General features: G+C 42.3%; 1 protein-coding gene across 1 annotated transcript in view; it reads right to left on the bottom strand.

The window, feature by feature from the left end:
* ATP1A4 (ATPase, Na+/K+ transporting, alpha 4 polypeptide) overlaps positions 1-14851 on the bottom strand; it is a 52045-nt gene continuing 37194 nt past the window's right edge. The window contains exons 17-22 of the mRNA XM_006861642.1: positions 14724-14847; positions 13385-13530; positions 2047-2177; positions 1845-1946; positions 279-370; positions 1-29 (exon numbers count right to left, since the gene is read on the bottom strand). Of these exons, the coding sequence (XP_006861704.1) occupies positions 1-29; positions 279-370; positions 1845-1946; positions 2047-2177; positions 13385-13530; positions 14724-14847 (624 nt within the window). The remainder of the gene's footprint in view (positions 30-278; positions 371-1844; positions 1947-2046; positions 2178-13384; positions 13531-14723; positions 14848-14851) is intronic.

The following is a 14851-nucleotide window of genomic DNA, read 5'->3' as shown; positions in this document are numbered from 1 at the left end:
TCAGTAATAGGTCTCCTCCTCCAACCAGCCTGTGGGTGACAAGAGACCAGAGTGAACTGGGAGAAAGTGGCGGGAAGGTACCAAGAGGAGACCAGCAGAATGGAAAGCAAAGTCTGGGCATCAAGGACTACTAGGAATGGGTAGTTGAGTCAGGAGTAAGGGCTGAGGTCAGTGAGGTGAGGAGAAAGGCAGTGGGTCTAGAAGAACCAGGTATGATGGGACAGCTAGTTAGGGGTCTGGTGGTCCATCAGTCAGAGCAGGGCTTAGGGATGCCTCACCACCAGGTCTTCGTCGAATGATGAGTTTTCTGACTTCATCATATACAAAGATAAGAAGGCTATAGGGCATGGCACAGACCCACCAGGTCACCCTGTAGGGAACAAGAATTGGTCAGTGTGGCAGGCGATATTTGGGCCAGATGAGATGCGAAGAATAGCACACAGGTACCTCAGGAGAGAGTCTTAGTGACCTAGTTCTGAAAGGTCACAGCCACTGGGGAGAATGAAAGTCAGTGGAAATCAAATAGGATAAATGTCACAGAGGTGTATGCCGTGTTCACACACACCACCTACCACATTTTCTGAGTTGTTGAGGGAGGACCCCCCACCCCCACCCTTGGTTTCTGGATACACAGACTTTGCATACCCAAAATAGAGGTTACTGGACTATCTGAGATCTCCCCAGGCATCTAGTAAGGAGATATTTGTATAACAGAATTATCCATGTGTAGATTAGTTATTCTTATGCTTACTTCAGCTCTATTACAGGGGAGAAAAGAGACCCCACCTTCAAAGATATAAATAACATATAGATTCTTCATTAAGTTTTAAAGAAGAGTTAAACACAACTCAAAGACAGACATAGATGACCCGGGTGGGGAAAAATCATAGACATCATGATGGGTTTCCAAAGTTCTACCTCCAAGTGGTGACCTTTCATAGGCCACAGAGAATAAAGGAATCTCCTCCCACAACCATGATTGACAGCAGCCGTAAGTCATATATGCAAGCTGGGAAGCAGGGAGGGGACTGTTACACAAAGGAGACTTTACAGTCTCTGAGGTTCTTGGGGTATGAGATCATCAAGAGGTATATCCAGAAATGTTCCTGTAATTGCTGGCTGGGGGAAGTGACCCCAAAACCCACCCTCAAATATACTCTGCTTCTAACTCCGGCAGTTAAGTTGTCAGAGGTGCATAAAATACTGAAGAGAATTTGCCATCTGGACACTGAAACTTAGGCACAAGATGGAACCTAGGTACAAGGGAGTCTTGGTGTGGCACTGTGGGTTAATGCGCTGGACTGCAAAGTTGGTTTGAACCACCAGATCAGTGGTTCAAGTTCACCAGCTGCTTCTTGGAAATCCTATACAGGGTTGCTATGGGTTGAAACAGACTCGACGGCACTTAACAAGAAGACGAAGAAGACAAGTCATTCACAGGCACAAAGTCTTCAGATTTCATGTTCCACAGCAGCTGTAAGCAATATGGCATTGAACAGCTCCACTACATACCATCATAAAAGATTCCACTCGGTCAGACACTGGTTGTTGTTGTTGTTAAGTGCCATTGAGTCAGTGCTGACTCATTGCAGAAAGTCTCATCTTTCTCCTGGTATATCTGCTAAATTTGCATGTCTAGTGGGTTTTGATTATTTGTCAAGGTCTCTAATACCGTTCTAAATAAGATCCACTTGTCCCAGTACAGATAACTCTCTCCTTGCATCACCGAGTGTAGCCCCATGTAGGGAGACAGCTATGACTACATTACTGAAACACACCATCCCTCCCGCAGGCTCTCCCTGTGCCCTGAGAATCCCATGCAGAGGTAACCCTCCCCTACTCACTTGAGTGGGTACATTCTCAGGGCCATGTCCATGCCTGGAGTGTAGGACAGAATAGCAGCCAGTAATGTCTCCTCCAAAATCCCAACTAGTAGGACCTTGTTTCTGGGAAGAAACATTTATGGGTGTGTTGGAGATAGGTTATGATTCCATGTTCCTGTGTCCAGGCTGGGGACAGGGTTGGGGTCCTTAGTGGGGCGCTCACTTCATGCCCTGCTGGAAGACTGAGTTGCGGCGGGTTTTGCAGATGATGAGGTCAGCCCACTGCACAACCACGATGCTGACAAAGAAGGCCGTGTGGCATGTGAACTCCACCACCTTCCGCTGCTCGAAGGTCTGGGGGAGGGCAGGTAGAGAGAGAGTCAGTGTTAGAGGCTTGTGGGCTTATATGCACCCCAAAGGCTTCCTCCTTCTCATGTCCTCTAGAACCCCAAAGACTGTGATAGGTCCTCTCTCTTTAGACTCCCTTGGCCCTTCATACTTCTCTGTTTGAGCACTTTTCATGTTGTATTATGATTTGTTCATGTTTTCCTTAGTTTACTGGGCGTTCTTCAAGAGCAGGATAAATAATACTGTTTTTAATCAGTGTGTCTCCCTGTGCTTAGTTCAGCGAATGGCATGCAGCATATGCTCAATGCAAATTTACGAAATGAATAAGGATGGTGTCAGAAAAGAAGGTGGAATCACAGGACATGGTGGGGTCAGAAAGGAAGGTGGGGCTACATGAGAAAGAGATGACAAAAAGGAAACATTCATTCATATTTTAGAAGATGCTTTGTAGTATTTTGATATTTGTAAATTTATGGAGATTTGTTTTGTGGCCTAAGACATGGTCTAGTCTGGAGAATGTTCCATGTGCACTGGAAAAGAATGTGTATTGTGAAGTTGTTGGGTTGAATGCTCTGTACACATCTATGAGGTCCGATTGTCTTATTGTGTTGTTTAGTTCTTCTGTGTCTTTGTCAACTTTCTTTCTGGTTGTTCTATCCATTTTTGAAAGCGGTGTATTAAAATCACCCACTATTATCATTCATATTTTATATGTAAGAAACTTCGAGTCTACTGGAGAAGATAAATATACTGTTGTGTTGTTAAGTGCTGTCAAGTTGGTTCTGATCCTATATAGGGTTTCCGAGGAGTGGCTGGGGAAATTGAACTGCCGACCTTGTCGTTCAAACCGATTTTGCAGCCCAATGCATTAACCCACAGCGCTACACCAGGACTTCAAAGATGGGCCCACTGTGTTGGCCAGGAATCAAGTCCAGGTCAACTGAAGGCAGCTATGCTCACCACTATACCCCCAATGCCACACAGCCAGCTGTTAGAGTCTAGTAAAGCCAAAAAGCAAATCAGCTGCCATTGAATTGATTCCAATGAGTAGAATTATGCTCTATAGGGTTTTCTTTTTTAAAAAGTGATTTATTTTGTTTTTGTTGAGAATACACAACAAAAACTATGTGCCAATTTGTTTCTACATGTACATTTCAGTGCTATTAATTACACTGTTGTGGAGCTGTGCAACCTTCTCACTCACCTTTTCCATTAACATACACTCATTGGCTCTAAGGTTCCCATCTATCTTTCCAGTAGCTGCTGTTAACTTGGTCCCATACAGAGAGATCTTTAGAAAGCAGAATGATGAAGGCAGACAATTTTTTCTAGTTAAATTAAACTATTGTTTGGTTTTAAGAAGACTTCAGAGGGTAGTTCTGATTTAAGTTTACTCTGTAGGGTTTTCAATGTGATCTCTTGGCAGTAGATAGCAAGTTCTTTCTTCTGGGAGGTCTTGAACCATTAACCTTTTGGATACTAGCCAAACATTTAACCATTTGAACCACCCAAGGGCTCCAAAAACACAATTGCTGACAAGTTGACCCTGACTCATGCTAATCTCATGTTTATCAGACTAGAACTGAGCTCCATAGGGTTGTCAATGACTGATTTTTCAGAAGCCAATCACCAGCCTTCTTCTGAGTTGCCTTTGGATAGACGTGAACCATCGATTGGACTTTCAGTCAGCAGTTGAGTACATTACCCATGTGCATCACCCAGGGGCTCCAGTAGATCACAGAAGACTATGAAAAGGTACAATGGGTTTTTGGGAAAATGAAGTTAAGAGACAATTGGATTTTTCCATGAACTTTTTTTGAATTCCGCTTGTACAGCTAAAGTGTACTGGACAAAAAAGTCTGTTTTTGAAAAATAAAATATACTTACAACTAACTGATAGGTCAAATAAGGATATTTTAAATGTAGGACTGAACAATATGTTGTTGTTCATGCCATGGAGTTGGTTCCGACTCATAGCAACTCATAGTATAAGGTTTCTGAGACTGTAAATCTTTACAGGAGCAGAAAGTCTCATTTTTCTCTCACAGAGCAGTTGGTGTGTTCAAACTGCTGACCCTACTATTAGCAAGCAGCCCATGTGTAACCTACCACACCATCAGGACTCCTTAATAATGAGATTCTACATATCAAACATCATGTGATGTGTTTAGAGTTGTACTTGGAGCCTTAAATGATTAGAAAACAAAGGCTGAAAATTAATGATCCATGAATGAGCTCCATTAGCTTGTTTGTCTGCTTCAGCTTATCTTGCCCCCATCCTCCTTTTCTGCAGTCATCTGGGCCACTTCCTCTCTGTTCTTGAAGATTTTAGCCTGACTCACTGTCACACCAACACTATTCCTGTCCTAGTTTTTGGAGATTTAAATATCTATGTTGATGATCCTTCCAATACTCTGGTCTCACAGTTCCTTAATTTACTTCTTTTCCAATGATGTCCTCAATTCTCCACCTTCCTATGGTTGAACTGAAGAGCAGAGATGTCAGCTTGAGGACTAAGGTGCGCCTGACCCAAGCTATGGTATTTTCGATAACCTCATATGCATACGAAAGCTGGACAGTGAATAAGGAAGATCGTAGAAGAATTTATGCCTTTGAGTTGTGATGTTGGAGGAGAATACTGAAAGTGCCATGGGCTGCCAAAAGAACCAATAGATCTGTTTTGAAAGAAGTGCAACCAGAGTGCTCCTTGGAGGCCAAGATGGCTAAGCTTCATCTCTCTTACTTTGGACACATTGTCCAGAGAGAACAGTCGCTGGAGAAGGATGTCATGCTGGGTAAGGTGGAGGGTCAGAGAAAAAGAGGAAGACCCCCAACGAGATGGATCAGCCAGGTGGCATCATTGATGGTGTCAAGTGCGGCAGCAGTAGTGAGGTTGGCCCAGGATCGGACATTGTTTCATTCTGTTGTGCATGGGGTCGCTATGAGTCGGTTCTGACTCGATGGCTCCTTACAACAACAATGGTTGACCTCTAGATCTTATCCTTTCCAATAGCTATAAATCCTCCAAAATCTCATTTCAAGCATCTCTCTCTCTTCAACCACCATCTTATTTCCATCTCACTCACTCAACTACCTCAACTCCCACACTTTTGGAACTCTACTTGGACCTAATCCTCTTTCTTTCCTGATCTGACTTAAATCTTATAATTTCTTTAAATACATCTTTCACTGCTTGGAATCTATCCCATTAACTAATTCCATCTGTGTACTAACTCTGTATCAGCATACAAGAGCCAAACATAATTGGAGAAAACACAGACCCATGTAGACTAATCTTACTTTAAATTCATGACCCCTTATTTTAAGTGAAACTCTTAGTGCTGGCTAGGATTTATATTACATTTTCCTATACATTCTCCCTCCTACTTTGCCACATCTCTTCTTTTACCTCAAATCTTCCCTTTTGTTCTCTACTTGCAGCTGATAAACTTAATCCTATTTCACTGAGAAAATAGAATCATTAATAAGAAAATGCTTTTAAGCCTTCCCATCATGCCTACCTCTACACCTGTAGCTGTGTGCATAAACGGTTTGCTCTTCTGGTACTTTCCTTGTCCGTGAGATCCCATCTACTTCACCTACATAAGGACATTGCTCCAGTAGTTGTCTCCTCTCTCGACTGCATCCTTTTTCCTTATCTCTACTGCATGGTTCTCATCACACATTTTCCCTTCAACTATGGCTCATTTCTCTGCTCCTCTTAACAGTTTAAAAAGGCGATAGTCAATGGTTGGTTAGTAGTAAAATCTCACCTTTCGTATGGGAGACTTTAGTTTGATTTTGGCCAAGGCACCTTATGCTCAGCCAACACCCACCTGGCATTGGAGGTTTGCATGTTGCTATGATGCTAAAAAGCTTTCAACAGAGCTTCCAGACTAAGACAGACTAGCATAAAGATATGGTGACCTACTCCCAAAAATCATCAATGAAAATCTTATAAATCACAATAGATCGTTGTAGTCATGAGTTGGCAGCTGACTTGAGGGCACCTAACAACAACTTTACAATCAAATGTCTTTTTTGTATTTGGCCTATTTTTATTATTTCCAATTTCTCTCTTATTTTCAGACAGACTTTTACTCCCATAACACCTTGAAATTGTTCTTGTTAAGATCACCAGGACCTTTCGGGTTGCTCGATTCAGTGGTCAGCTCTCAGTGATCATATTATTGTCCCAGTTAGTAGAATGAGTCATAGTTGGTTAGTTTCCACTTCTTCATTGATAGTCTTCACTTGGCTCTTTTCTTTTCCTGGATTTTTCTTTACCAGTCATCTTCTCAGGCTCCTTTGCTGTTCTTATCCCTTATATCTAAAGATTGGAGTGCACCAAAGTTCAGTTCTTGGTACTTTTCTCCTCTCTAGAAACATGCACTTTCTTGGTGATAACATCCAGGCCTGTGGCTTTAAATACCATCTGAATGCCAGTGACTCCAAAATTGATATCTCCAGACTTGGCCTCTCCTCTGAACTGTATAGACTCATATATCTAATTGCTTCTCAATATCTCCATTTGGAGTTCAATAGGCATCTTACACTTGACATGTCCTCAACTCTACTCTTGACTTTCCCGCCAGGCTTTCTCATTGATTACATAGCAACTTTCTCATTTGAGTAAGTGGTAACGTACTTTTACATACTCAGGGTCTTAGAGTTAGTCTAATGGTCTTCTTTTTCCCATCTGATATACAGTCCTATTTCTAATCTGGAGTTATAAAGCCATGAAGAAAGAATATGCTCAGCACTTCTCAAGAAGAAAAATATCCCTGCATTATTTTGTAATATTGAAGGATTCTGTGGGAAAAAGCACTGGACTGCAAGGTTGGTTTAAACCATAAGGTTGGCAGTTCAAACTCACCAGTTGCTCCTTGGAAACCCTATACAAGGTCGCTATGAGTCAGAACCGACTTGATGGCACTTAGCAACAACAACAACATGGGCAAAATATTAAGCAATGCAGGAAGCATCAAGAGACAATGGAAGGAACACACAGTCACTGTACCAAAAAGAATTGGTCAATGTTCAACCATTTCAAGAGGTAGCATATGATTAAAAACTGATGGTATCGAAAGAAGAAGTCTAACCTGAACTGAAGGCATTAGCAAAAACACAAGACTCCAGGTATTAATGGAACACCAATTGAAATATTTCAACAAACTGATGCAGTGTTGGAAGCACTTATTAGTTTATGCCAAGAAATTCAGAAGACAGCTACCTGGCCAACCAGCTTGAAGAGATCCATATTTGTGCTCATTCCAAATAAAGGTGACCCTATATTGAATGTGGAAATTATCATTAATATCACACACAAGTAAAATTTTGCTGAAGATAATTTTAAAATAGTCCATTGAGAGGGAGCTTCTAGAATTTAAAGCTGGATTTAGAAGATTTGGAAAGAAGGATATCATTGCTCATATCAGATGAGTCTTGCTGAAAGCAGAGAATACCAGAAAGATGTTTACTTGTGCTCTATTGACTCTGTAAAGGCATTCAACTGTGTGGCTCATAATAACCTCTGGGTAACATTACAAAGAATAGGAATTCCAGAAACACTTCATGGTGCAGATGCAGAGCCTTTCCATGACTAAGAGGCAGTCGTTCCAACAAGGGGACACTGAATGGTTGAAAACCAGAAAAGGTGTGCTTCAGGGTTGTAGCCTTTCATCACACTTATTCAATCTGTGGAATCTTGGTGTGACACTGTGGGTTAATGCACTGGACTGCCAAGTCTGTTTGAACCACAAGGTTGGAGGTTCAAGTTCACCAGCTGCTCCTTGGAAACTCTATGCACAGGGTCTCTATGGGCCAGAACCGACTTGATGGCACTTAATAACAACAACATTCAATCTGTATGTTAAGCAAATAACTTGAGATGCTGGAATTATATGAAGAAGACCGTAGCATAAGGATTGGAGAGACTCCAATCGTAAACTGTGAAATGCAGATGACATGATCTTGCTTGCTGAAAGAGACGAAGATTTGAAACACAAATGAAGAACAGAGACTCCAGCCTTCAGTATGCATTGGAACTCAGTGTAAAGAAAACAAATATCTTCACAACTGGACCAGTAAATAACATCATGAAAATGGAGAAAGATAGAAGTCAAGGGTTTCATTTTACGTGAATCCACAATCAATGCTTATGAAAGCAGTAGTAAGAATATTAAACAATGCAGTGCATTAGACAGTTTTGCTTTACAAAGCCTCTTTAAAATGTTAAAGAGCAAGATCTTCACTTTGAGAACTAGTGTACCTGACACAAGCCATGGTATTTTCAGATGCCTCATATACATGTGAAAGCTGGACAATGAATAAAGAAGATCAGAGAATAATTGATGCATTTGAATTAAGGTGATGACAAAGACTATTGAAAGTACCATGGACTTCCAGAACAACAAATCTGTTTTTGGAAGAAGTACAGCCAGAATGTTCCTTGGAAGTGAGGATGGTAAGACTTTGTTTTATACTCTGGACATGTTGTCAAGAGGGACCAGTCCCTGGAAAAGGACATCATGCTTGGTAAAGTGCGTTGTTGTTGTTATTAAGTGCCATCAAGTTGGTTCTAACTCATAGCAACCCTGTGTAGGATTTTCAAGGAGCGCTGATGAGCTTGAACTGCCAACCTTGTGATTCAAACTGACCTTGCAGTCCAGTGTTTTATCCCATAGTGCCACACCAGGATGCCTGGTAAAGTATGTTTTTGTTGTTAAGTGCAGTTGAGTCAGTTCCAACCCATAACGACCCTGTATAGGATTTCAAGGAGTGGCTGGTGAACTTGAACCGCCAACCTTGAGGTTCAAACTGACTTTGCAGTCCAGTGCATTAACCTACAGTGCTACACCATGATCCCTGGTAAAGTATGTTGTTGTTGTAAAGTGCCGTGAAGTCAGTTTCTGACTCATAGCGACCCTGTACAGGGTTTCTGAAGCTGCAAATCTTTACGGGAGCAGAAAGCCTCATCTTTCTCCCGCAGAACAGCTGGTAAAGTATAGGATCAGTGAAAAAGAAGAAGACCCCCCAACAAGGTGGCTTGACATGGTGCCTGTAACTATGGAATCAAATGTAACAATAGTGAGTGTGGTGCAGAACTGGACAGCATTTTGTTCTGTTGAGCATAGGTTTGCTATGAATCAGAGTCAACTTGAGGACACCTAATCACACCATATCCAACCCACCAGCAAATTCTTTTATGACACCTTCAAAATATTTCCAGGTTCCAACCATTGCTTGCCACCTCCACAGCGCCTGTCACAGTCCCAGTTACCGCTGCCTCTTATCTGTGGAACTATGATAGTCTCCTAACTGGTTTTCCTGCTTCCATCCTTGCCTCCCTCCTGTCTTTTCTTAAGACAGTTGTCAAAGTAAGCTTTTGAAAATATGTCTTACTATGTCAGTGGGTAGAGCAAACACACAATATAGAGGAGGAGGAGACGTGGCTATAGGTGGAGATTGTACAGTCTTTCATGTTAAGCTCTAGGGAACCCTGGGAAAATGTATGATTAGGTCTCCATGGTAGAAAGAGCACCCTGGTAGTTGTGTGGAGGGTGGCCTGTGGGGCAGGGAAGTCCGGTGGAGAGAATCTAGGTGAGAAGTGCAGAGGGTTTGTGTCTGTTGAGGAGGTGAGGTGAGCATTTTCAGAAAAACAAATTTGTCTTGAAAGAAGTACAGCCAGAAAGCTCTAAGAAGTCAGAATGGTGAGATTTTGCCATACTTTGGACATGTTATCAGGAGAGACCAGTTCCTGGAGAAGGACGTCATGCTAGGTAAAATGGAGGGTCAGAGAAAAAGAAGTACACTCCCAATGAGATGGATGGACCCAGTGGCAACAGTAATGGGCCTAAGCATAACAAATTGAGACGATTGCAAAAGACCAGGCGGTGTTTTGGTAGTTTTGTTGTGTGTAGGGTCGCAGTGACTTGGAATCGACCTAGCCACACCTAACAACAACGATGACTCTATCTAATGCACTGTTTTATAAATAAGCCAAGGTCCCTGTGTGGTATAAACAGGTTGTACTCTTCTACTAATCTCATTCAGACATAGTATCAAGATGGACCAGACTCTGGAGAAGAACAGTATGCTTGGTAAAGTGGAGGATCAGCGAAAAAGAGGAAAACCCCCAACGAGATGGATTGACACAGTGGCAGCAGCAATAGTTCAAACGTATCAACGATTGGACTCTATGGACTCTGTTTTGCATGAGTTAGAACTGACTCAAGGCCACCTTAACAACAACACCACCACCTAAAGATTGGCAGTTTGGACACACCCCGTGGTCCCATAGAAGAAAGACCTGACTAACTGCTTTTATAAAGATTGTTGTTGGTTGTTAAAGCGCTGTTAAGTTGGTTCCGACCCACAGTGACCCTGTATCGTGTTTCTGAGGAGCGACTGGTGAGCTTGAACCACTGATCTTGTGGTTCAAACCTACTTTTCAGTCCAACGCATTAACCCACAGCACCGCAGCAGGGCTCCTTTTTAAAGATGATAGCCAAGTAAACCCTCTGAATCAGTTCTACTCACTGACACATGGGGTCACCGTGAGTCAGAACAGCATCGACAGCAACTAACCACATAAATGAGTTAAAAATGGCCTCCATTTATTGGCACCAAGTTATTTACTTTTTCATAGCAAGCTAATGCCTGTTAGCTGAAAAAAGCTGACCTGTGCTATACAAAAATTTGTGCATACTTCCAAATAAGCAAAAGTATAGCTAGCTAAAGCCGACTGCAGGAAACTACTCAACATTTGCTGGTAAAGATAAACTCTGTAGTTATAAGGACTCTAGGTGCTAATATCCTTCTGATCTAAAGACTTCCCACATCAATGGAAGAGAATGTTGAAAGGGCCCACACAAACCACTGACATCCCTTCTCTTGTTTCCTTCTCATTGGTCCCTGTGCTTCTTACCTCTGGAAGATCTCCTACAGTAGGGGACTTCCTGCATCAAAGCTAGAATGTCAATGTCTCACTCCAGTGAAAAGTTTGTGTGCAAAGCTGCTACCTTTTGGTCAGATCCTTGTATTTGCTCAGCTTTAAATTCACTACAGCACCCACATCTCTGCTATGCTTTGAATTCTTAGCATTTATCATTAGCTAATGAGTCCTGGTGTGGCACTGTGGGTTAATGTACCAGACTGCAAAGCCTTTTGAACTGCAAGGTTGGTGGTTCAAGCTCTCCAGCTGCTCCTTGGAAACCCTATACAGGGTTGCTATAGGTTGGAAATGACTTGATGGCCTTTCACAACATCAGTGTTATATATGAAGACCTAGTATGGCGCTATGGGTTAATATGTTGGACTGCAAAGTTGGTTTGAACTGCAAAGTTGGCGGTTCAAGTTCACCAGCTGCTCCTTGGAAACCCTATACAAGGTCACTATGAGGCAGAACCAACTTGATGGCACTTAACAACCAACAATGTTATGTATTTATTACCTGCCTCTTTTCCTAATCCCCACCCCGCAAGAAGAATATAAGCTCCATGAAAGGAATGATTTGATCATTCTGTTCTCTACCATATCCCCATAGAAGATGCTCAATGAATATTTGTTGAATGCCTGAACGAGTGGTGATCAATGGTGTTGTTGTTAAGTGCCGTCGAGTCCATTCTGACCCATAGTGACCCTGTGTAGGGATTCCAAGTAGCAGCTGGTGAGCTTGAACCACCAATCTTGCAGTTCAAACAGCTTTGCAGCTTGGTGCATTAACCCACAGCACGACACCAGGATCAGTGGTGAGAGAGATAAAAAAAGCTAAGAAGATATGCCTGCTTCTAGCAGTATATTGAGTTCTTCTTGGGTGAATGACTCAATACTAAATTGTCTGAGAATTGCAGTAGGTGACACAAACAGACCCTTCATCTATGGGTCATATCCCTTAGGACAACTGTTCTCAACCTCCATTTTGTAATACCTCAAGATGTCTTTGATATACAGGGGAAATTCTTGTTACCGTAAATAACATTTTAGTTACCTTAATTTATAAATAAAGAGATGTCCTGCTGCATCTTGACAGTGGGAAGGAGGCATCAGGATGTTAAACTAACAGGGAGCAATGAGGACTTTGGGCATCACAAGCCCTTGAAACAGTGTTGGTAGCTGGGGGACCCACACTGATGACCTCAAGGACTCAGCTGGTAGAAGCCAAGTCTGTTTCAGGGCCTCACATTCCAATGGACTCTTGAGAAACCTGTGATTAGCATGGTTTGGAGACGTCCTGGTGAAGTGAAAAAGTGCTGGCCTGGCCAAGAATCAAAAATACTGAATCCCAATCCACCTCTTTTAGATTTTGAACAAGTCACTACTAACCTTCTGGATTCAATTTCTTTGTTTGTAGAATGGTGATAATGAATTACATGTCTTCTGTGATTCTATGATTCTAGCAATAGTTGGGGGAAGCCCCCCCCCCCCTTTGTCTTAAGAAATTGGGACAAGAATGCTCACAGATACAAAAAATAAATTATGAAAATTCTTGAATACATCATTGGGGAAGGGCTTCAAATTGTGCCTCATTCATCTTGGATGTTAGGAGAGACTATTACACAGGGACATCCTCTAGGTTTTAAAATGTTTTGAATGATTATGAGAGATATACAAAGGAAACAGATATCAGATTTGATGAGTCTCTGAGTGGTACAACTGATTAAGCACTCGGCTATTAAAGTTGGTGGTTCAAACTCACTCAGAGGAATCTTAAAAGAAAAGCTGGCAGTCTGTGTATGAAAGATCACTGTTGAAAACCCTATGGGGCACCAGTCTACTCAGCGCACATTTGAAATCCTATTATTTGAATTTTCATGGATAAAGGAACTGAGCAGGAGAGCGAACATCGTAGCACTCATTTCAAGGACAATTCATGGTGAGAAACAGGAAGATCGGAAATCAGTCCAGAAATGTTCAGATGACAAAGACCACTTTTAGGTTGCAGGGATCTGAATGATCTAGGAAGGTTAAGGGCAGATAACAGGCAGTAGGAGTGAAAGAAAATGAGGTCATTGTAAATAAAGAGAAGACTCTATTTGCTTGGTGACTAGGGCCAAATATTAAGTGCTAATGTAGCTGAGATTTCAATTCTGTCCATCCAATGCCTTCATTCTTCTACTCTTCTTCAACAATCCACTAATCCCACTCTTAACTGTTATTTGTTCATGCTTATTGATCACACTATCTATGTACTATCTACCCCTTCCACTCACCCATTGCTGTCCATAGCTGTCCACCAGGTCATTTAAGTATCGATCTTCCCAGGAGAGGCGGATGCCCATCAGATCCAAAGGCTTAAAGCCATTCTCAGCCAGGACCACAAAGTAGGTGAAGAATCCAGCCAGAGCCTGAATCATCCCTGTAAGTGAGGAGAAGCTGGTTCAGAGAAGGATCCCAGACAGCAGACCAAAAGACAGAGGGGGTGAAAGCTGGGACTTGTTTCCAGTTGGGTTGACCTGTGTCTCATTAGTCACCATAAAATATCTGATTTCATCATTTCTGTGAAGCCTGCCTCCCATCCCTGATATTTGTTGTGAATTATATAACCTTAAAACTGAAAAGGACTTTAGAGGCATCTATCCCTTCTCTACATTGAATGAATGCTTTGACTCCTCCATCTCCATTTCCTCTGACTTTCAGAGACTCATCAAATCCTCTCCTGTCTTCACATCTCTCACCTGCCTCTTGCCTGTCCCCTAGTCTAGATCTCTGTCCCTTGTGTGTGAACTGTGGGGAGAGCTGACATTAATTATTGCCTACTGACTAGAGTGTTGTGCCTTATATGGATATGTGCCTTGTGGATACTGATCCTCACAGTTGTCAGCTATTATCTACATTTCACAAGTGGGAAGTACAAAAAGGATTTGGTCATTATCTAGGGTCAAACAGGTACTAAGTGGGGAAATAGTTTTTGGTTTTTTTTCCCCATGTGTTTCCTCCCCTCATTATTGGGATCATCTCCTCCATTTCCAGTCTCTATCTTGGCCATCCTTTGAAGTACCATCCCCCACACTACCCCCTTGAAGTACCCCGTTGCACTGGAAAACTCAAGAATATAAATACGATCTATGTCTATAGTTTTATTTCCCAGTACTCCTTTATTAGGACTAAGAGCTTCATCAAACTGGCTTACTCATTTTTCCCACCATGCCATGTTGATTCTCCCTCTCCCCAGGTCTACACCTGCTTATGCATCTACTGGTCTCAGTCCTATTCTCCAATGCCCAGCTGAAGTCCTGTCTCCTGCATTAGGCCTTTCTGACTGTGCTCATAATTGTGTGTCTGCTTGCTTTGTACTCCTGTACTCACTATTTGGCTCTTGGAAAAATACTATCATTTTATGTATGTTTGTTTCTTCCTGACTGGGCTCCAAGTTCAGGGCAAAGCAGAGATCAATGGTTCTTTGTTTTCCCAGAGGCTAGCACAGTTTGTTATTTATGAAGAAAACATCTCCCTGACTTCCAAACTGAGATGACTCAAATGCTCAGGCAGGGGCAGCCACGGGCTCAGTCCTCCTCCCTGATCCCAGCACCCTCATCCCTCAGGCAGTACCAATCTGTCCATAAGCCATACTGATGAGCCGGTAGTTCACTAGATTATCAGTCTTTGGGTTCCGGGGTGCTCTCTTCATGATGTCACTTTCAGCTGCCTCATAAGCCAAGGAGATGGCAGGGATCTGG

The sequence above is a fragment of the Chrysochloris asiatica genome, unplaced genomic scaffold (assembly GCF_000296735.1).
Source record: "Chrysochloris asiatica unplaced genomic scaffold, ChrAsi1.0 scaffold00042, whole genome shotgun sequence".
Lineage (NCBI taxonomy): Eukaryota > Metazoa > Chordata > Mammalia > Afrosoricida > Chrysochloridae > Chrysochloris > Chrysochloris asiatica.
This window is presented reverse-complemented; position numbering and strand designations above follow the sequence as displayed.